The sequence below is a fragment of the Rhincodon typus genome, chromosome 26 (assembly GCF_021869965.1).
Source record: "Rhincodon typus isolate 14 chromosome 26, sRhiTyp1.1, whole genome shotgun sequence".
NCBI lineage: Eukaryota > Metazoa > Chordata > Chondrichthyes > Orectolobiformes > Rhincodontidae > Rhincodon > Rhincodon typus.
The window spans coordinates 12,655,812-12,678,511 of NC_063357.1; the positions used below are offsets into that span (position 1 = coordinate 12,655,812).

A 22,700-nucleotide genomic window follows, 5' to 3' on the forward strand; every position below is an offset into this window, starting at 1 on the left:
ATAATTTTAAAAGTGAAGGAAGAATTGGAAATAATAGAGCAGTTCTTTATGATCAGAAAACTGTGCTAAATTAATGGTTACGAATTGATACAGTCCTTAAGGTACCACGATAGTGAAAGTTCAGTAATAGGAATGATTGCACTGGTAGGAAGCTGCAAAATGATGACAGCAAGGATGAGTTCCGTGGCCCAACTCTTCACCTCATTTATAAATGACCAGAAATTAGACACAGAGAAAAACATACTCATATCAAACAATAACAAGTTGGAAAGTATGATTAACTCTACCATCGTGTGAACACACTCAACAAGAGCTGTCTCAGCTCTTTGAAAAAAATAACTTTTTTTGAAAGAAAATAGCTAATATATCCCATTCCCCTGTTCAGATTGCTTCCACGTAGCTTGCACATTATGAAGGTAATACTATGCATACATAAGCAGCTAGGTACCTAACAACTTGCACATATTACACTTTTAATGTAGAAAACACCTTAAGGTACTTCGTGGAGGTGACATTAAGAAAATGGATAGCAAAGACGACTCCCTGAGGGGGCAATCAAAAGCTTCGCAGAGGGACGGGTTTTAAGGAAGAGGGGGAGCTGGTGAGGCAGAGGAGCTTTGGGTAATATTCCAGAGTTTAGCAGCAAAGCAGATAATGCCACAGCCACCAATGACGGAGTGAGAGGGTGAATGCGAAGTGAGGGGTATGGATGCAGAGGGTGCAGGTTGGAGCAGGGGAACTCTGCTGCACAAAATCATCAAGTAAACCAAAACTGCTGTTATTGTCAAACACCTCAAGAATAGAAATGACCAGAAGGATAATCTTCAAAGATGTACATTTAATGAGGCACTGTTAACAGATACACTCTGAAATCCTTACTTCCAGTAAAGAGACAACAGTTTATTTCACTCACCTGATTTTTAGTCTAATCTTGTTTACAACTTCATCAATGTTGGCCAAAGACTTCAGGGAGAAAGAAAAGCAAGAATGAGAGAACAATCAGTTTCTAAATAAACAACAGCTTTAAATTCAGTAAAACAGTGACTCCTAGTGGAGTACAACAAATGCACAGTTAATTCTTCAAGCAAATATCAATTCTTTCAGTCTTAGTTTCTTTTCTTAACTAAATGCAAGATAGTTAATATATGTTGGCCCATTCACAGAAAATTTGCCAATTGAGAACTCTCAATGCAATTAAATTAATTTAACCACACTTCCCAACACAGAAAAGATCAACAACAACCATGTATTTATACAACATCTTTAACATCATAAAACGTCCTAAGATTCTACACAGGAGCATTTATAATTAAATATTGACAGCTAGTCACATAAGGTCCTACCATGACAGATGGCCAAAAGAGGCTTTAAGGAAACCAAGGGAAAGGACAGAGGGGTTTAAGGGAAGGAATTCCAAATCTTGCAGTCGATGCAGCAGGTAATTAAGAGTTATTCTTCTTGTTTCTTATGCAGAGTAGAATACGCAAGGCCTTCCAGGCAAATATTAGAGCAGTCAAATCCAGAAGTGGCAAAGGCGTGAGGGAGGGCTTTAACAGCAGATGAGCTGAGACATTGACAGAGTTGAGCCACAGATCGGAGGTGGAAAAAGATGATCTTAATAACAGCCATCAAAAGCACATCTCAAAATCAAATATGAAATCAAAGTTGCAAACAGGCAGGCTTAGTCTCAGTTGGCTGGAATAGCGATGATCATTGTGGCTAGGGAACAGAAATTGATCATTTATTCTTCCCAATATTTGGAAGTGTTTGCCCACTCACTTCTGGGTGTCAGATATAGTAACCAGTTTGATCATTTAGCACAGGCGGAGAAATCCACAGCAGCAATGAAGAGCTACAGCTAAACGTCAACATCATACTCATGAGAAGGTGGTACCTTGGACAATTTCACTGAGGAGCAGCACAGAGATGGGAAATAAGAAGCGGCCAGGGATAGATCCCTGGGTGTCACCGACCATAACAGTGCGAGAGCAGAATGTGAAGCCATTGCAGGAAATGGTAGACTGGCTACAGTAGATAGATAAGAACAGAGCAGGGAAAGTGCAGTACCACACAACTGGATCACAATGGAGGAGAATGCGTGATTTACCTTTTCCGATTTTTGACAAAGTTATCACTTCCCCAAGAACAAAAATCTACACTTTGAACAGTCTCTCCTTACAGTACTAGTCTTAGAACTACAGTAAGACAAAAGAGTTGATCAGATTGTATACCTATTGAATTGTCTGCTTTCGAAGTAACCAAAAGGCAGACACATTATAGCATCAATACAAAATGGCTCTGTCTCATCACAATGCAGTACTAATGCAAACACAGCCTAAATCTGAAGCCCATGTCAAACTCGGCCACCTAAAGTAACAATGAGTGAGATTCATTTCACATTAGTGTTAGATTAAACGTGACCTTTTTTTATTCATTCACAGGATATGGGTGTGATTGACCAGGCCAGAACGAATTTGTCCATCACTAAAACAAGGTATCTTGAATACTGCAGTACATCAAATCAGTGATCTTGAACTAACAGCATGGCTCAACAGCCTATTTTAGAGAACTAAGAGTCAATCATACGGCCATGAGCCTGAAAGGCCAGACCATGTAAGGATGGTAGATCTCCCTTCCCAAAAGCAGATTAGAGAACCAGTTGAGATTTTACAACAATCTGGTCATTTCCTGGGCACCTGTAGGTATTAGCTTCTAATCCAGACTTAACTGAGCTTAAATTCCCCGTCAGAATGACATTCAAGCTCTGGATTACTAATCTAGCGACATAACCTTTATGCCATTGGATGCAGTTCTTCCCACCCAGAATAAACCTCTTCCATCAGGACAGTCAGTAAATCAGCAGTATTTTCATTCCTTCCCTTAAATGAAAGAAAAGTGTTCACACTAACACCACGCTTAGCGAAGCACAGGGAAATTGCTGCAAAATACTAGCACATTGTCCATCTATCAATTTCAAAGTGAATAAGATATCCGAGCTTGATTTTGCCTCAGCAATTACTAAAGATTCAAAAAATCCTATCTAGGATATTTTTGAAGGGTTTGATTAACTCCTTCAGATTAGCAACTTTAAACTGACCCTAAAATATTCCAAAAAGAAAATGGAATTTTGTGTTAGACCAATTTATTTTTTTCACTTGTCTCTTTCTAGATGAGTTTCCCTACACATTTCCCTTAGCTCAAAGGTAAACAGAGTTGAAGAACAGTATCCAAGTTTACCCTCCCACTGATATTGCTCCAGACCTAGCCCCTCAATAAAGATCAATACTTTTCCAATTAATGCATGGAAATAATTTTTCTTGAGGCTTCAGTTGCAATAGAAGTCTCTTGGTCTTGGGCTCCCTTGACGTTTGTCAACTCCAAACATAGCTAATAAGAAGGAATCCCAAAGGGGCTCTGCTGAATGCAATGAACACTGACTGCACATGCCTAATTCAACCAGAGCCAATCATTTCCAGAAAAGTATGCCATCAGCTGAATATAACCTGATGACACCCAATATTGCATCAACTCCCTATAAAAATTGTTATCGAAGCAAGAAACCAGTATCAACTGATAATGATACACTAAAAGATGAAAGATTATCTTATTAACTATATTTTTTAGACATGCACAAAGCAGAAGTGTGTTTTGAGTGAGAACCCTGTCAGGATTTTGCTTCTCTTTAAATCAGCTTTTTTACCTGTGAAAAAAGGTTTGATATTAATTTCCTTATTTACAGTTTCTTATACACCCAACATATCTGGTCTCAAATAGACAAGCAGCTGATATAAGCACCGTACAGCATCATACCAGCATCTTTTCTCATCAGTGACACCTAGCCCAAAGTTGTCTGTAATTGAAAGCTCAGTACAAATGGCCTTCACATAACACTAATACTTCAAACCAAAGGGCCTGTTTCTGAGCTGCAGACTTGCCGTAGCTAATTATACCTCTCCTCTCAAGACTGTTCTAAAGCACTTCATGTGTCACTGTCACATAGACAAACTCAGCAGCCATTTTGTAGATAGCAATGCCTAATTTTGTACTATCCAGGAGCCTCATTAAGGAACTCTCAACATAGAACAAATGTCCCTATGGTACACAGCAAATGAATGTCTTCCTAAGAATAAACTTTTTAAAAACAGATGCCTGCCAGATAATGGTCTGCTCATTAGGTAGCTTCTGATGATTGTAATGGACAGTTCAGATATCCAGAAGAACATTGTCGATATTTGGCAGAACACTTGGAGAAATCACGCATCATTAAAGAAAAAAATCCAACTGTCCCCTCAGCTTTCCTACCTGTTCTGTGGGGAAGAGCGTGTTGATGTATTCCACAGCATTGAAATCAGCCCTGTCCAAGGGATCCTGGCTGGGAAACACCTGTGAGATTCAGTGAAGATGACATGTCAAATGTTTCATTCAAAATTACTATTCTTAGTGACATTAAGGCATCTATATCTGATTCTGCACAATCTTGAGGAAAGAATTTATGTAGCTCTAAATTAATTCTAGCAATTTTTTGATACATGAAGCGGAGGAAAATCATTTAAATCTCTTGTGATTCATGGTTTATACACTAGCTCGTTTTTATTTTGCCATTTCTAAATTCCTTTCCTGAAGGTAGCAACTCCTACAGGAGGCGAAGTATCCTCTAAATGCATGTTTAACCCATTTTAAGAACAACAGCTCTAACTCCAACTGAAGGTCACCAATTCCAACATATCTGTGGCTTCTTTCTGAGTAAATTATCCATAGACACAGTGCAGGGATAACCTTTATTCTTGAAAAGGTGCCTTTATCCAGAAAGCAGTTCGCAAATTGTTTTAAGATGATCCCAGATCTCCAAAGGTAAAAGAAAACAAAGTTTTCCAATCCCACAAAATTATTTTGCTTAAAAAGACATTGTTCCTCACTGTTTCTCTATATTTCAATTTCTTGATTTTAAAGTCTCATTCTACTCCTCAGCTCTGGCAAATGAGTTTGACTATAAGGATAAAGGGCCATAAGTCCTTTGTTATCTCAACATAGCTCCATGATGCAAGATTCAGAACAACTGTTATGTTCGAGTCCAGTATGACTCTTCTTCAGAGTCATAATGAACACAAAACAACTTTTTCTCTCTCCACAGATACTGGCAGACCTGCTTAGTGTCTCTAGCATTCTGCATTTTTTTCAGATTTCCAGCATTCACAGTAATTTCCTGTTATGTTAACCTTGATGACTTGTTCAGAATCTTTCCCAGTAAGTTCGGTACAATGATCCTAATGTGATCTCAGACAAGGCTATCCTTTCTTGCTGATCTATTTACCTCACCTCAAAACTTTATTCAACTGGAGTCATTCTCTAATATTAGGACACTATCAACACTTTGTCAAACAGAACAGCTGAATCTTTCTCCTATCCATTGTATTTAACCAATAAAGGCAAAATCACTTCAGTATGGTTCTGAACCAACATGCAATCTTTTAAATGTATCAACATTAGACAATTCTATTCATCTGATATTCCTTGTAATTGTATCCAGCTCCTTAGATTCCCAGTTTTCACACACAACTTGCCATTATTTACAAGTAATTCTGCGAACAAATTATTAATCTGTAATTGGGAGAAATGAGAAAATGGTAACCTTTGGATGAACTTTAGGGTGATTTATAGCCAGTATCATCCAATTAATATAAAAACAACGAACTGCAGATGCTGGAGATCAGAAACAAACAAAAACAGAAATTGCTAGAGAAAAATCAGCCGGTCTGGCAGCATCTCTGATGAGAAAATAGAGTTAATGTTTTGAGTTCAGTGACTCCTCATCTACCGATTGTGGAATTGATTTATGTAGACACTTTGGCAGGAACAGGAATGGAATTTAACTTGCACAGGAATTTGGTAAATGTTGGAGTAAAATTAATTACAATAATCTTTCATCATATTGGGAAATTGGTGCAAAGAAAATAACTAATGAAGATGTGCTTTATTATTCTTAAAAATATATATTTATAAGATGAGACTGTTGCTGACACAGCCAGCATTCTCTCCTCAAATTGACTGAGAAGATGGCGAGGAGCCACCTTCTTGAGCTGGTGCAGTCTTTGTAGTGTAAATGTACCCACTGTGCTGTTAGATGTTTTCAGGGTTTTGACCCATTAATAGTGAAGAGCAGTGTTATATTTCCCAGTTAGGAAAATATGAGACCCAAAGGAGATATTGTAAGTTTTGGTGTTCTTTTGTACCTGCTGTCCTTGTTCATCTAGGCAGTAGGTGTCATAGGATTGAAAGACAATGTTAGAAAATGTTTAGTGAGCTGCTGCAGAGAAAATAAATGTTTGAAGTGCTTGATGCCTATCAAGCAGACTCATTTGTCCCTGCTGATATCAAACACCTCAAGTGATACTGGAACTGCACTCATCCAGGTAAGTGAAGAATGTTTCATCACAGTCCTGCCCTGTACAGGAAAGATTCTGGGGAGTTAGGAGTTGAGTTACTTATTGCAGAATACCCAGCCTCTGATCTGCTCTTCTATGCACAGTATTATATGGCTGATCCTGTTCAGTTTCTACTCAATGGTAACCCCCAGAATGTTAATCGTGGGGGATTCAGCAAAGATAATGCGATTGACTCTCAAAAGGGAGGTGGCTTGATTCTCTTGTTGGCAATGATCCTCACCTGAAGTTTGGATTGCATAAATGTTAATGTCACTTCTTAGCCGAAACCTGAAAGTTGTTCAGGTCTTGCTGAATTCAGGCACAAAGCTGATTTCATATCCAAGGAGACATGAGTGGTGCTGAACATTGAACAATGTTCAACGAACATCCCCATTTCTGATCCAATGATGAAGAGAGGATCAGTCACAAAGCAGATGGTTGGACACTACCCTAGCAAGCTGTAATCTACTGGGGTTTGAGATGATTGACCCCTAACACCCACAATTACGTTCCTCACTATGTGAGCACAATTTCAAAATTGTTCCAACCTTACTTCCAGCTTGGTGGATGAAACTATTGTTAAATGCAAAACTCAGTAATTCAACCAAATAACAGTAGGTTTGATTCCAAGTTTGTAATGAGATTTCTGATCTCAGGTATGTCAGAGTTGATCTTCCTCTGTACGTTCCTTGTATCTGTAATACTATATTCTGCATTCTGTGCTATTACCCTGATTTTTTTTAATGTAAGGTATGATTTGTCTGGTTGGCATGCAAAATAATACTTTTCCCTGTATCTTGGTACATGATAATAATAAATCAAATCAACAAGGGCATAAAATATCATTCACATCCCTGATTTAAGGAGGAGAAGAAAAAAATATCAGCCAGGAAATCTACACATGGGCAAAGGTCATGCTCAGCTGTGCAATCCTTCGTCAGCAAATATCCTGCCAAAATTCCAAGTTCGTACCATTTTAACATGATATTCACAGCTCAAATACTGTGCACAGTTTTGGCCTTCTTATTTAAGGAAATATGTAAATGCAGTCTGAGGTGGTTTACTAGATTGATATCATGAATAAGGGGATTGTCTTATAAGGATAGGTCAGACAGGCTAGGCTTGTTTCCACTGGGGGCTTAGAGTGAGGTGTGAGTTGATTAAAGTTATAAAACCCTGAACTGTCTTGACAAGATGGACTTCGAGGGGATACTTCACATGTAGATCAGTCCAGAAATAGGGGATACTGCTTTAAAGTTAAGGATCACCCTTCTAAGACACAGAAGATAATTGTTTTTTCTGACAGTTGTGCATCTTTGGAACTCCACCTCAGAAAGTGGAGGAGGTGGAGTCGACTTCTTAAAATAACTTAAGAAGGCAGAGGCAGGTAGATTATTGTTAGGCAAGCAGATCAAAATTTTTGGAAGTAAATAGGAAAGGCAAAATCAAAATATGAAAAGATCAGCCCTGACTTGAGGGGTCGAATGGTTTACTTCTGCTCAGATTAAACTAAGAATCTTTGAACCTGCAATCCAGCACCAGTCACAAATTTGGGAAATAGGCTGCTGCATCACAATTACCAATTTTTCCCACTTCATTCTGAATCTGTTCTGCAGACAGGAATTACAATTTTAAGCTTTAAGGTGTCCCAATATATCGTGCAAATACACAAATCACCCACCGAACTCTACTGTGCTTGACTCCCTTAATCCATCTTATCCAGGTTCATCAAATAATCAACAAAAATAGAAGTTGCTGTAAAAGCTCAGCAGGTGGTGGAGTCCAAAACTAGAAAGCATAGACCTCAGGGGCAACTTTTTCCACACAGAGTGCACATATAGACTGAGGTGCCAGTGGAAGTGGTGGAAGCTGGTCCAATTACGACATTTAAAATGCATCTGGATGGGTATATGAATAGGATTTGTGACTGGTGCTGGATTGCAGGTTCAAAGATTCTTAGTTTAATATGAGCAGAAGTAAACCATTTGACCCCTCAAGTCAGGGCTGATCTTTTCATATTTTGATTTTGCCTTTCCTATTTACTTCCAAAAATTTTGATCTGCTTGCCTAACAATAATCTATCTGCCTCTGCCTTCTTAAATTATTTTAAGAAGTCGACTCCACCTCCTCCACTTTCTGAGGTGGAGTTCCAAAGATGCACAACTGTCAGAAAAAACAATTATCTTCTGTGTCTTAGAAGGGTGATCCTTTATGGGCCAAATGCTGGCAAATGGGGCTAGATTTATCCAGGATATCTGGTCAGCATGGACAAGTTGGACTGAAGGGTCTGTTTCCACGTCTTCCATGATTTGAAAAAGGTCTGCAGCAGTTTTGAAGAAGGGTCACTCAACCCGAAACATGAACTCTGATTTCTCTCCACAGATGCTGCCAGACCTGTTGAGCTTTTCCAGCAATTTCTGTTTTTGTTTCTGATTTATAGCATCCGCAGTTCTTTCGGTTTTTATTTCGTCAAATGATAACTGTTCTATCCAGCGTTCACTTGATTCCCGCAGACTTCACAGTTATACACATGACGGCTAAATCAAATAGCAGTCTTCTTAAAAATCAACGGGTTCACAGTTTGTGTCTCTCCAACTCATCTCCTCTGGCAGCTGTGTGTGTCTCAGCTCAACAGATCTGGGCAAAATGCAAAATTAAAGCAGTCTACCGGCTTGGAGAAATGATTAAGAGCTTTTGAGACTCAAAGAAAGTGGCCAGGGACTCTGCAGGACCCTGACAGACAGCTGTCAACAAACACAATAAATACCACCCCACCCTTTTTTGACTGGACTGTCACCCCACGCAGCTCCTCGCCAAGGTTAGTAAAAGCCTCAGCTCACTCCCGTCGCATTCGAAGGGCCGCCCTGTACCTGCTCGATCGCCTGCTGCACCTCCGGAGACAGGTGTAACACACCCTCCAACTCATCCACAAACTCCAGCTCTTCCTCCTCCATGGTGGCGGCCATTGCCGGCGAAATGCACGCTGGGATGCAGGAGGACTCAGCCGGAGGGCACGTGATCGGCCCGGGGTGAGGGGGCGGTGCTTGCGGTGTTGCCGCTGTCGTCACGTGATCCGGGCTGGGCTCCAGCTTGTGGCCATTGAAACACAAAGAGAAATGAGAAATTTTAAGAGCGAGCAAAAGGTGGTATTTGTGTTGAAGACGAACTTGGGGGTGGGGAACTTAGAAAAGAGATGAAAGGTGCAGGGAGAAAAAAGACATTAACATTTTTAAAAATGAAAGGGAGATATAAGCAGGGAGATTGTAGATAGCAGGCCAGGACAGAAGAAAAGCTGAATAAGTGATAATTAGAGCGGGAGAAAACGGGTGAGCTGTACTGAAATGCAGCCCATTGTAATGGGTCTGGGAGTATGTGGGAATAGGTGACTATAGTAAAGGCAACCCATGTGATAACAGAAACAGAAGTTGCTGGAAAAGCTGAGCAGGTCTGCAGCATCTGTGCAGAGAAATCAGAGTTAACACTTCGGGTCCAGTGACCCTTCCTCAGGACAGTTCTGATGCTGCCAGCTTTTTCAAATATTTCTGTTTTTGTTTCTGATTTACAACATCCGATGGAGTCCTTGCAGGAAGAAGGGTGTGAGGATGTATAGTCGAGGTAACTCTAGGAGTCAGTGGGTTTGTAGTGCGTATCAGTGTTCAGTCTATCCCCTGAAATGGGAACAGATATCGAGGAAGGAACAGGAGGAGTCAGTTAGACCTGGTGAAGATAAGAGCAAGGCGGAAATTGGAAGGAAAATAGATAATTTTTTTCAGTTCAAAGCTTTGCCTTCAGCACAAATACCACTTTTTCCCTGCTGCTAACAATTCTGATGAAGAGTCATCAGACTTGAAACGTTAACTGTTTCTCTTTCCACAGATGTTGCCAGACCTGCTGAGTTTCTCCAGCAATTTCTGTTTTTATTTCAAATCTGCAGCATCCACTGTTCTTTGGTTTATTCTGGCCAATGAGAGTTGGAAGTGAAGGCTCCTTGTGCAGGGTAGTGTCCCAACTTCTCATTCAAGAGTTTAAACCAAAAGAACTGTGGATGCTGTAAATCAGGAACAAAAACAGAAATTGCTGGAAAAGGTCAGCAGTTCTGGCAGCATCTGTGAAGAGAAAATCAGAGTTAACTCTCTGGGTCCGGTGCCCCTTCCTCAGCACTTGAGTTCTGAGGAAGGGTCACCGAGCCTGACACTTTAACTCTGAGTTTTCTTCACAGATGCTCTTATTCAAGAGACTTGGGTTCAAGTCCCACCTCCTCCAAAGGTGTATACTAACACCTCTGAACAGGTTGATTAGTGGTTATCCAAATCTGCCTTAAAAATTAAAATCTGTGAAACTCAGTAATGTTTTTCACTCACATTAATAATGGGACTTATTTGTGACCGAGATGTTGTTGTGAAGCCAATTGTTGTCCAAATTTAATAAAGTTTTGCAGGAAGTGGAATTGGCTATCAGAAATTTGTAGTTTCTCTAATTTTGGAAAATAAATATTAAAAATCTTATACCAGGTAGAAACTTAGAAATTAATGTAGTCGAGGTGGTGTGCTTGGGGCCTTGGATGGTGAGGAGGGAGGAAGGAAAAGGACAGGTGTAATGTGTCAATCTCACTGGTATTTTGAAGCAAAGAACATGAGCTGTATATCTCATTCACCGTTTTTCCTTAAGGAGTGGAAGCATTTGTTGCAAGCAATTGCATTATAATGAATGAATCATTACTTCACTTTAACGGATATGTTAACTTGAATTATTTGTTTCGCAGAGATACAAAAAGAAACTTATAAATTCTGGAAACGCCAAATTCGAAGCAATTCTAAAAGATCTCAGCTGATCACTGATGGGAAAGTGCACTCAGCCCATCATAATTCATTCAACCAGACACACATGGCATTAACTTTTTAAATTGTTTTTTGAATTCTTTCTGATTATTCATCCAAAGCATTTTGGAATCAGGAACCCTCTCCCCCCAAGCTATTGATGTTGAACGTCAGACCTGAAGTACATTTTTCGTTGCTGAAGTTTTACGGATTAGGGAACCAAAGTAGATGGAGTTCAAATACTGATCAGCCATAATGGGATTGAATTTTAGAACAGGTTCAAGGGTTTGAATGGACTACTTGTGTTCCTGGGTTCTGAAATAATTCCAAGGTGTTTGCTGCTGTCATTTTATCTGTGCATTGATCACTCTAAATAAAATTATTAAGAAAGACTTTCATAAACAGAATATTGGTGACATCTGATATCCCAGTAATGCTTTACAACTAATTAACTGTAAGGTTTAATAAATGTGGAGAGGAGACTCAGCTATGTTAAGTTAGTATTGTAACCTCAGTTGTCATCTTCTAGACTGAAATGGATTGAAATGAGCACAGCACTGAGCTTAGCTCAATAATTATGCATATATGGTTAATAACTAATATTTGAATAAACACCTTGGGATATGACCTGAGGTTATATTAATAGATTGACCCATACTGAAAGACTTTTTCATCTTTAGTTGCTGTGGTAATATTGGGCATGGCAGCCAATTTACACACAACAACTCTTTAAAACAGCAACATAATATTGAACAGATAATCAATTATATTACTGAGGGCTAAGACACCAGGGTTGAACCCCTCTCTTCCTTGATCTTTTATATCCATCACTGGGCATATTTCAGGGATACAGTTTAACATCTAATCTGAAAAAAAGCACCACCAATAATGCAGCATTCCCTCAGAACTGTACTGCAGCATCATCTTAGATTATTGGGCTTAAATCTTCTGATGTGGAAAATTGAGCCAACAATCTTTCAACTTCAACTCAAAGGTGCTCCCAGCTGAGCAACAGCTGACACTTAATAAAATCCTCAATGCTGTAAAGAATGAAACTCGATTAGAAAATGCTGAAACTACACAGGTCAGCCAGAATCAGTAAAGTGAAAAATGCTACTCCATCAATTATACATGATATACATCACAACAGTAGGTGGCAGACTTGTATGTTATCAGTTCTCCTGGATCCCTGGCCATTATTGATCCTTAAGATTTTTCGGTTGCTGTGAATTCCTAATAACTGGGCTGATTATGGGAAAATAAGAGACAGCAGACAGAATTCTAACTGTACAGAATGACACAGGACCAGAAATCTAACATTAGATTGCAGCTTTGTCTCACTTTCTTCTCTAGGTCAACCTTTGCTTGCTTCTAGATGTTGTTAATTGAGCTGTACAAATACTGCTGGATTAGAACTTGGATTTATCCTAAGCTTAAAGGTAGGGAACACTACCACTATGCCACAAGATCCCTAGAGGTGTGCTGTGTTACAGGTCTAAAGTCTACCTAATAGTTCTCAGCTGTTCATTAAATGTTATATTAGCAAGGAGTCACTTCTTGGCTCTGCACTAATAAAACCAAATTGAAGCAAATTAACTTTTAAAATCTTAAGCTCCTCCTTTTTACCCTTCCCAAAAGACAAGAAGTAGTGGGCAATAGGCTGAAAATTGGACTGAGGCAATTCAAATATGGAAAAGCACAGGTTGGAAATCCTTGTCAACAAAGCACCTTTGAAGGGAAAAGGGGCCTCGAGATAGGTTGGTGGTTGAGGGAAATGGAAACAGAAATGTTTGAAGAGGGGTGCAGCAGCCATTAAGAGTGGGGCAAGGTGAATATTCCAAATTCTCCTCCCACTTTGAAAGAGGTGTGGGAGCAAATGTGGTTTGCTATTGTGAATGGGATGTTGAGACTAAATTACTTTCTAGAATAGAAGGAGTGAGGGACTTTTGACCACACGTTAACCTTGGCTCAAAGCAAGTAGGCTGTAGAGGATAAACATTTCTTTCTTTTCAAATTGATGAAGAGCCAAAGCTAATAGAACAGGACAGCAGTAACTAGGGACAGATGACAGAGCTATATTTTCATATGTATGTTAGCATTTAAAACTAGAGAATTTTAAAAGACTAATACCAGAAATGTGTGGGCAAAGATATCACTGCTCCTATGATGCTGCTTGGCCTGCTGTGTTCATCCAGCCCTGCACCTTGTTGTCTAGGATTGACAGGTTGGATGTCTTTTCTCCTGGAAAAAGAAGACCAAGGAGTGACCTAATAGAGGACCTTAGAATTATGGAAGATTTGATAATGTACATGCAGAGAAAACATTTCTTATTGTGGGAGAGGGCTTCAATACACAACTGCAGGGAGATGATGGGATTATGATAATGTCACTGGATTCGTAATCATAGGCCCAGGTTGTTTGAAGTGACACCAAAGTGGTTGGTGGAATTTAATTCATTTACTTGGAAAAGAGTCTTGGCACTACCACCATGGGAAATGAGTCAGGCTTCAAACATATCTAGCAACTCAAAACTGAGCACCCAGGAGATTGTAGGAGCCATCAACAGTACCAGAAGAATTGTATTCAACCAAAATGTTATGGCCAGATATATCCCCACTCTACCATTAATTCTACCAGGAAATCTAATGAAGAACATGCCAGGAGCAGTCCCAGGCATACATAAAAATGAGCTGTCAACCTTGATGAAACTAAAATAGCCAGGGCTAAGTGATCCCACAACCAACTGACTAAATCTAAGGTCTGGAGGGCTGCCACACCGAGTGAATGTTGGTGGGCAATTAAACTACTAACAAGAGGTGAAGGTTCCACAAATATCCTCATCCCCAATGTTGGGAGAATTTAGTACATCAGTTCAAAAAACAAAGCTGAAAACCAAGAATTGTGGCTATAAATGTAGGCCAGAGGCTTGGAATTCTGTGGCAAGTAAGTCACCTCCTCACTCCCCAAATCCTGTCTGCTACCTACCCGGCACAAATCACGGGTGTTATGGAATACTGAGATAACAAGGTGTAGAGCTGGATGAACACAGCAGGCCGAGGAGCAGGAAAGCTCACGTTTCGGGCCTAGACCCTTCTTCAGAAATGGGGGAGGGGAAGGGGATTCTGAAATAAATAGGGAGAGAGGGGGAGGCGGATAGAAGATGGATAGAGGAGAGGATAGGTGGAGAGGAGACAGACAGGTCAAAGAGGTGGGGATGGAGCCAGTAGAGGTGAGTGTAGGTGGGGAGGTAGGGAGGAGATAGGTCAGTCCAGGGAGGATGGACAGGTCAAGGGGGCGGGATGAGGTTAGTAGGTAGGAGATGGGGGTGGGGTTTGAGGTGGGAGGAGGGGATAGGTGGGAGGAAGGACAGGTTAGGGAGGTGGGGACGAGCTGGGCTGGTTTTGAGATGCGGTTGGGGGAGGGGAGATTTTGAAGCTTGTGAAGTCCACATTGATACCAAATGGGCTGCAGGTTTCCCAAGCGAAATATGAGGTGCTGTTCCTGCAACCATCGGGTGGCATCGTTGTGGCACTGCAGGAGGCCCAGGATGGACATGTCATCTGAGGAATGGGAGGGGGAGTTGAAATGGTTCGCGACTGGGAGGTTCAGTTGTTTAGTGCGAACCGAGCGTAGGTGTTCCGCAAAGCGGTCCACAAGCCTCCGCTTGGTTTCCCCGCTGTAGAGGAGGCCACAACGGGAACAGCGGATACAGTATACCACATCAGCAGATGTGCAGGTGAACATCTGCTTGATGTGGAAGGTCTTCTTTGGGCCTGGGATGGGGTTGAGGGGGGCGGTGTAGGGGCAGGTATAGCACTTCCTGCGGTTGCAGGGAAAAGTGCCAGGTGTGGTAGGGCTTGAGGGGATTGTGGAGCGGACGAGGGAGTCACGGAGAGAATGGTCCCTCCGGAAAGCAGATAAGGGTGGGGAGGGAAAAATGTCTTTGGTGGTGGGGTCGGATTGCAGATGGCGGAAGTGTCAGAAGATGATGCGTTGGATCCGGAGGTTGGTGGGGTGGTACATGAGGACGAGGGGGTTTTGGTTGTTATTGCGGGGAGGGGGTGTGAGAGATGAGTTGCGGGCAATGCGGGAGACACGTTCGAGGGTGTTCTTGACCACTGAGGGGGGGAAGTTGCAGTCCTTGAAAAACGAGGACATCTGAGATGTTTGGGAGTGGAATGCCTCATCCTGCCAGCAGATGCGGCGGGGGTGAAGGAGTTGGGAATAGGGGATGGCATTTTTGCAGGAAGGTGGGTGGGAGGAGGTGTATTGTAGGTAGCTGTGGGAGTCAGTGGGTTTGAAATGGATATCGGTTTCCAGATGGTTGCCAGAGATGGAAACAGAGAGGTCCAGGAAGGAGAGAGAGGTATCAGAGATGGTCCAGGTGAACTTAAGGTTGGGGTGGAAGGTGTTGGTGAAGTGGATGAACTGTTCGAGATCCTCGTGGGAGCACGAGGCGGCAATCATCGATGTAATGGAGGAAGAAGTGGGGTTTAGGGCCAGTGTAGCTACGGAAGAGGGATTGTTCCACGTAACCTACAAAAAGGCAGGCATAGCTTGGGCCCATGCGGGTACCCATGGCCACCCGCTTTGTCTGTAGGAAGTGGGAGCAATTGAAAGAGAAGTTGTTGAGGGTGAGGACGAGTTCGGCTAAGCGGATGAGGGTGTCAGTGGAGGGGGACTGGTCGGGCCTGCGGGACAGGAAGAAGTGGAGGGCCTTTAGGCCATCTGCATGGGGAATGCAGGTGTATTTGACTTTCCAAAGTGCAACACCCCACACTCATCTGTATTGAATTGCATTTGCCAATCCCTAGCCCACTTATCCTTCTGATCACGATCCCTCTGGAATTTTTGATAACCTTCCTCGCTATCAACAATACCTCTAATTTTGTATCACCTGCAAACTCACTAATCATGCCTTGTACATTTACATTCAGACGATTTATGTAAATAACAAATAACAAAGGTCCCAGCACCGACCCCTATGGCACAGCACTAGTCATAGGCCTCCAGTCCGAGAAACAACCTTCAACATCACCCTCTGCTTTCTACCATCGAGCCAATTTTGAATTCAAATAGCTAGCTCCCCCTGGATCCCATGTGACCTAACCTTCATGACTAGTCTGCTGTGTGGGACCTTGTCAAAGGCCTTACTAAAGTCCATATGGATAATATCCGCTGCCCTAACCTCAAGTATCCTCTTGGTTACCTCTTCAAAGAACCTCTAAAAGATTTGTCAGATATGACTTCCTGGGCACAAATCCATGCTGACTATCCCTAATCGGACATTGACTATCCAAATGTTGGTTGATCTGTTCTTCAGTATCCCTGCTAGATCCTGCCTAATGGCCCCAAAATTGGCCCTGCTCCAGTTTAGCACCTTAACCTGTGGACCTGTCCTATCTTTTTCCATACCTATGTTAAAACGAAGAGAGATATGGATGAGGGCAGGGAATGCATGGGAACACCATCATCTGCAAATTCCCCTCCAAACCATGCACCATTCTGACTTCAAACTTCACTGTCAATGGGTTCAAAACCTTGGAACTCTGTCCCTGATAGCAACATGGGTTCACCCACACCATGCGGACTGCAGCAATTCAAGAGGTCAGCTCACCACCAGCTTCTCAAGAGCAATTAAAGGTGGACAATAAATGTGGCTGAGCACATGCTGCCTACATCCCACGAATATCAAAAACAAAACTCTTTTTTGGTGGAGTGGGAAGTGGATGAATACAGAAACGGAGCAACTAACGTTCGAGCAGTGGGTCAGGGAAAGCAAGAAATATTTTCATTAAACCAGACTGTTTGAGGAGAAACATTTGAAAATGAGTTAAACATCTGACAATAGCCATAGGGAGACATTTCATAACATGCTAGCAACACTATTGGGCACATATTAGTAATTACGTTTGCCATTTCAGATGTTTAATAAAGAATACCTGTGTGTGGAACAGTCATAATCATGCTGTACAGAATGGAAACAACCCCTTTGGTCCAACTCATCTACACTGACCAGATATCATATATTAATCTTTTTAGTCCCATTTACCAGCATTTGGCCCATATCCCTCTTAACCTTTCCTATTCATATACCCATCCAGATGCCTTTTAAATGTTGTAATTGTACCCCCCTCCACCACTTCCTCTGGCAGGTCATTCCATACACGCACCACCCTCTGCTTGCAAATGTTGCCACTTATGTGCCTTTTAAATCTTTCCCCTCTCCACCTTAAACCCATGCCCTCTAGTTTTGTTCTCCCCTACCCTAGGGAAAAGATCACGACTATTCACCCTATCTATGCCCCTGAAGATTTATTAAACTTCTACAAGGTTACCCCTCAGCCTCTGATGCTCCAGGGAAAATATTCAGCCTCTCCCTATAGCTCAAACCCTCCAACCCTGGCAATATCCTTGTAAGTCTTTTCTGAACACCTTCAGGTTTCACTAGAGCAGGGAGACCAGAATTGAATACAGCATTCCAAAAGTGGCCTGACCAATGTCCTGTACAGCCACAACATGACCTCCCAACTCTTATACTCAATGCACTAACCACTTCCTTCACTACCCTGTCTAGCTGTGACTCCACTTTCAAGGAACTGTGAACCTGCACTCCAAGGTTTCTTTGTTTGGCAACACACGCCAGGACTTTACCATTTAAGTATATAAGCCCTGCCCTGATTTGCCCTATCAAAATGCAGCACCTCACATTTATCTGGATTAAACTCAATCTGCCACTCCTCAGCCCATCTGATCAAGGTCCCATTGTACTCTGATGTAAACTTCTTCACTGTTCATCACACAACCAATTTTGGTGTCATGAGTAATCTGCAATAACAGACACAGGTAAGGTAAATATTTATATAAATTCCTGTCTGGAACACAGGGAACGCCTTCTAATAGTCTGTTGTTCAAGTTCAGCTGGATCAATGGCACTGTTTCAATGTTATTGAGTCAGTATTTATCAGGACGCATGGAAGCTAAACACAAAAAGAAAATGTGTCATTCAGAAATATAAGTGATCTTCTTGTGCCTTAGAATCAAGTGCTGTTCAAGGAAATGGGATCTTTTTGGCATCTCCTTTACAGTCGGTCCAATGCATCAAAGGTCATATATCTTCCACTATGGCACAACCCTTCAGCACTTTGAACATTGACCTTGACTATATCAGAGTCAGTGACCCATGAATTAGATTCCATTAAGGGTGAACACAGTCTGTAACTGGGTGACCGCACATCAAGTCGTAGCAAGTACTTTTGCACAACGATCAGATTTTATCTTAACAGGCAAATATTTATCAATGTAGCAGTTGCTTTGCTGGCAACACGCTTGCTTTCAGTCCCATTCCAGGCGGCGAAAGACAGAAATCAACGCTGACTTTCCTAAGCGCAGATCTGAGAGAGCGCTACATAGTCTGAAATGTTAAATGGAAGCCCTTTCTTCTTGCAGAGCTGAATGTGAAGGATCCCGTGGCACTATTTTGAGGAAGGACTCGGTGTCCTGCCGGTATTTATCCTCAATAGAAGCAGGACATTTGAGTCCACACCTACTCTCCTAACAGTTTCCTACGCAGGGCCACACCCCCTACCCCAACTCCACATTTCCCATGGCTAATCCACCTAACCTACACATCCCTGGACATTATGGGCAATTTAGCATGGCCAATCCACCTAACCTGCACACCTTTGGACTACTGGAGGAAACCAGAGCAGGCATGGGGAGAATATGCAAACTCCACGCAGACAGTCACCTGAAGCTGGAATTGAACGCAGGTCCCTGGTTCTGTGAGGCTGCAGTGCTAACCACTGAGCCACCAATTCTCCAATCACTACCTCATGGCTGTTTGTTTGAGCAGATATTGGCTGCTCATTCCAACAGTGATTATTGGTTACAAAACAGATCTAGTAGTCATGTAAAGTGCTATATAAATGCAAGCCTAAGGTTCTTGTGATGCAGTGGTAGCGGTGCCTCTCAGTTGGAAGATTCCGGTCCTCCTTGTATCATAATTCTTGTTTCATTCTTTTGTGGGATATGGGCACTGCTGTCTGGCCAGCATTTATTGGCCCTTGAGAAGGTAGTATGTGCTGCCTTGAACTGCTGCAGTCCATGTGCATGAATAGGTCGATTATTCATTCCACTTAAAAAGTCTTTCTTTCTTGGTCATTGAATTTAAAACATCCCTCAATGCAAGGTATGGTTTGTCCCTTTCCTAAGTACAAAAAATTGCATTTACATCTGTTGAAATTTTACGCGCACACCTATCCTATTCAATTTTAGTAATTTACCATACAACAAATTCAAAACTTCCTGTTAGATTTCTGGCTTAACTCCAAACAACCAGCCCAGTCATTTGTAATGGGTCTTCAGTGGATGCCATCGATAATGGTACCATTTGGAAAGAAGGTGAAGGGAATAAATTGCAAGGAAGGATTTCTCTTTTAGTTTTTGAACCTCACTGTCAGGTTGAAATAGGATTTAGGAGCCTACTTTGGGGGAAGAGTCCCAGCTATTAGTGAATGGCCGGAGCTCACTATCCAATTAAAGATGGTGGCTGGCTCTTCAAGCTGGAGGGTCTTAATGTAACAAATGGCTGATGCCAGTGGCCGGAATGAGCCACCAGGCTACAATCTTCCAGCTGCAGTCCTGCTATCTCTGGAATCCTTCAATTGGCCTCAGCGAGCCCAGTGGGCCACCCTTAGTTGGGCGACCCTGCCAGTCTCCCCAGTATCCTGGAGGTGAAGATGGGATAAAGAAGACAGAGGCGGGGCTATCTATAGTACCCGCCTCCCTCCAATCCTTGGCAAGGCCTAAAAGATCAAACCATCAAGATGTCTCTCAGGAACCTGGCTTTTAAATGGCAGCGAGCGGCCATTAATTTTGTGTAAACCTGTGTGACAGGGACAAGTCAGTACCCATTCAGTTATGGAAAACTATTGCAGACAATCCAATCCAATTAGTATTCTCAACCAATAATCGCACAAGCACCTTTGAGCAGCTATGGTCATTGCCCACCAGACTGGGACCAACTGACTCTTCACCAGATCAGGGGTCAAGGCAAATTCCTAGCTTAAGGAACATCAGCTAATCAATCACTCAGCTCAAAGATTTCGGTCTATTATGCTTTAAAGCAGCAAAAATGTCAAGGTGACTTGTTGAGAATTTTTAAAACATTTAAAGATCTTATTGCAGGATGATTAAAGTTTAACAGGTTGGGGAGGAGCAGGAGATATGAGTTTAACTGATGTAAGAGCAGGAATAGCCTGGATGTTAGGCAGTTCACTCTTTCCCTCTAACGCAGTGAGCCTCAGGAATAGATTGTCCTGGCTGGTGCAGTGGGTGTTGACTCTCCAAATGCCTTTAAGATGCAGCTGAGCCAGTGACAGAAGCAGAGATTGCAACTTGAATAGATACACTTCTCTAACTTCTTTCACAATTGCCGAGACACCTCAAAGGAAGCGATGGTGTATTAGTAATGTCACATTATATTAGTAATTCACAACTCTTAAGGTTAATATTCTTGGGACATGGGTTCATAACCCCACAACAGCAAATGGTGAAATTTGAATTCAATATAAATCTGGCATTATGAAAAACTAGCCTAATAATGTATATAGGATGGGTTGAAGGGCTAAAAGTTAATAATGATATTCGACAGCTGCATGAGAAAATAGATTGTATAGGATGGGCTGAAGGGCTAAAATTGTTAATGATACTCGACAAGCTGCATTATCTTGAATGAATCCTGTGAATATTCCTTTATAGGCTGGAGATGACACCTGCAGCTTGTTTTTCTACAGCAATGTTTTCTGTGCTAGGTAGCAGTTTTGTCTTCTGTAGTTGTTTTTTTCTGTGCCTGGCTGCTTGTTACACTGTGTAAGAGAGAGTTTTGTTCCCAGTCACTGGACTTCACTTTGGACTGGGATTGCGAACAATGCCAGAAACAACCTCAGCCTCCAGACCAGCCGTCAATCGAGGGGACCCCGACGGGCAGAAGGGTGTGAGGCTTATTGTTTTACCCACTTTTTTCATTCTTTTTATTTACTTAATAAATGTTCTTTTCTTTTTCGTCTTTTACTATTACTTAATAAACACTCAAAATAAAGCAAATTGCTGTTGTTGAGCCTTCTCTGAACTACATTCAACTGAATCTAAAAAGAACCGTTTGGATACTGTGATCCAAGACATTTTTGGTGATGAGAACGGGATTTGGGAAAATGTGTAAGAGAAGGAAAAAGAAAGTTTATTCCAGGGTGGAATCCAGAGACTCTGGATTCGAGTCTATAGCTAACATGTTAGCACAATTAGGACCCCCAAAAGGATAGGGGAGAGTTTTCACAGGATAAAAGAGATAACTAGAGGCCAGGTTTCTGTGCTGTGCAAGTGCACTGAACCTTGTAGACGTGTTAGCTTTTTGTAGTCATGTTTGAATCCATCTTTGTTGGTTGCTCAATGTTGTCCTGTAGAATTTGTGTCTTTTTGTCCCCTGCAGCTCGAGATCTGGGGATACCTTGAAGTTTTAGTTTGCATTTTGGAAATGTCTGGTGATTTGAAAGTATGATGGGTGACTGTATTACTGTGGGACATGTATGGTTAATGTAATGTCCTTTTAAGAAACTATCAGTGGTTGCATAAAGCAAAAAATCTGCAAAATGTCGATTCAAAAATTTGGTCCATAAAGCTTGGTAAAATCCTTATCTTTTGGAATTGGCTCCATGTTGTGTTTGGACTTGGGTAAATTTTAATTCCAGAAATTACTATGTTTGGAATTTCATTTTCCAGTCAGATTGAACTTCCAAGTATTGTTTTAACGGGAGTGAATCTTTAATTCACAATGATAAGATTGACTGATCATTAATATCCAAGTGTAGGGACATTGGAATGTTGAAAATGCAACTCCCCTGTGTGCGAGGAGTTTCAGAAAGGCAAATTTAACAAAGGGCTGGTCTTTTCCTTCATGCAAGGAGGAGGAGAAACAGATGATGTAATTACATGCAGGAATTTACACTCCAGCCCCTTCTTTTTGAATCTGTAGTAAGGTTAATACTAATTAACCCATTCTGCTTGATATGGAATGGATGAACCTTGTTTGTGTTTTTTTAGAAATTGGAGACACTGAAAGCTGAATCCGTTTGTACAATTTCAACTGTGCAATACAGTGAGGGATGGGGCACCCTCAACCCATCAAGCCATTCATCAATAATACATTTCAGTGTTGGGGAAGTACTGTGGAAATATTAATCGTAGTGAGTGTCAGGAATCTGAAAACCACTGACCTGGGTACACTTAAGCACGTCATGACAAAAACTATATCAAGACTCACATGCCCTGGTAGTCTAAAATATTGAAATGGAATAGTTACCTGAAAATTTCAAGGAATTCTGGCAAATGATAAAGTGCATTCACACAGCCTCAATGGTTTCAATACATAAAAATGATAAGTGACTTTAAGGGAGTAAACAGG

General features: G+C 41.6%; 1 protein-coding gene across 1 annotated transcript in view; it reads right to left on the minus strand.

Annotated features, from left to right (window-relative positions):
• Nucleotides 1–9,423, minus strand: part of vps53 (VPS53 subunit of GARP complex) — a 229,999-nt gene extending 220,576 nt beyond the window's left edge. Inside the window, exons 1-3 of the mRNA XM_048612349.1 lie at nucleotides 9,293–9,423; nucleotides 4,303–4,383; nucleotides 914–963 (exon numbers count right to left, since the gene is read on the minus strand). Of these exons, the coding sequence (XP_048468306.1) occupies nucleotides 914–963; nucleotides 4,303–4,383; nucleotides 9,293–9,388 (227 nt within the window). The 5' untranslated portion in view covers nucleotides 9,389–9,423. The remainder of the gene's footprint in view (nucleotides 1–913; nucleotides 964–4,302; nucleotides 4,384–9,292) is intronic.
• Nucleotides 9,424–22,700: the final 13,277 nt, after the last annotated feature.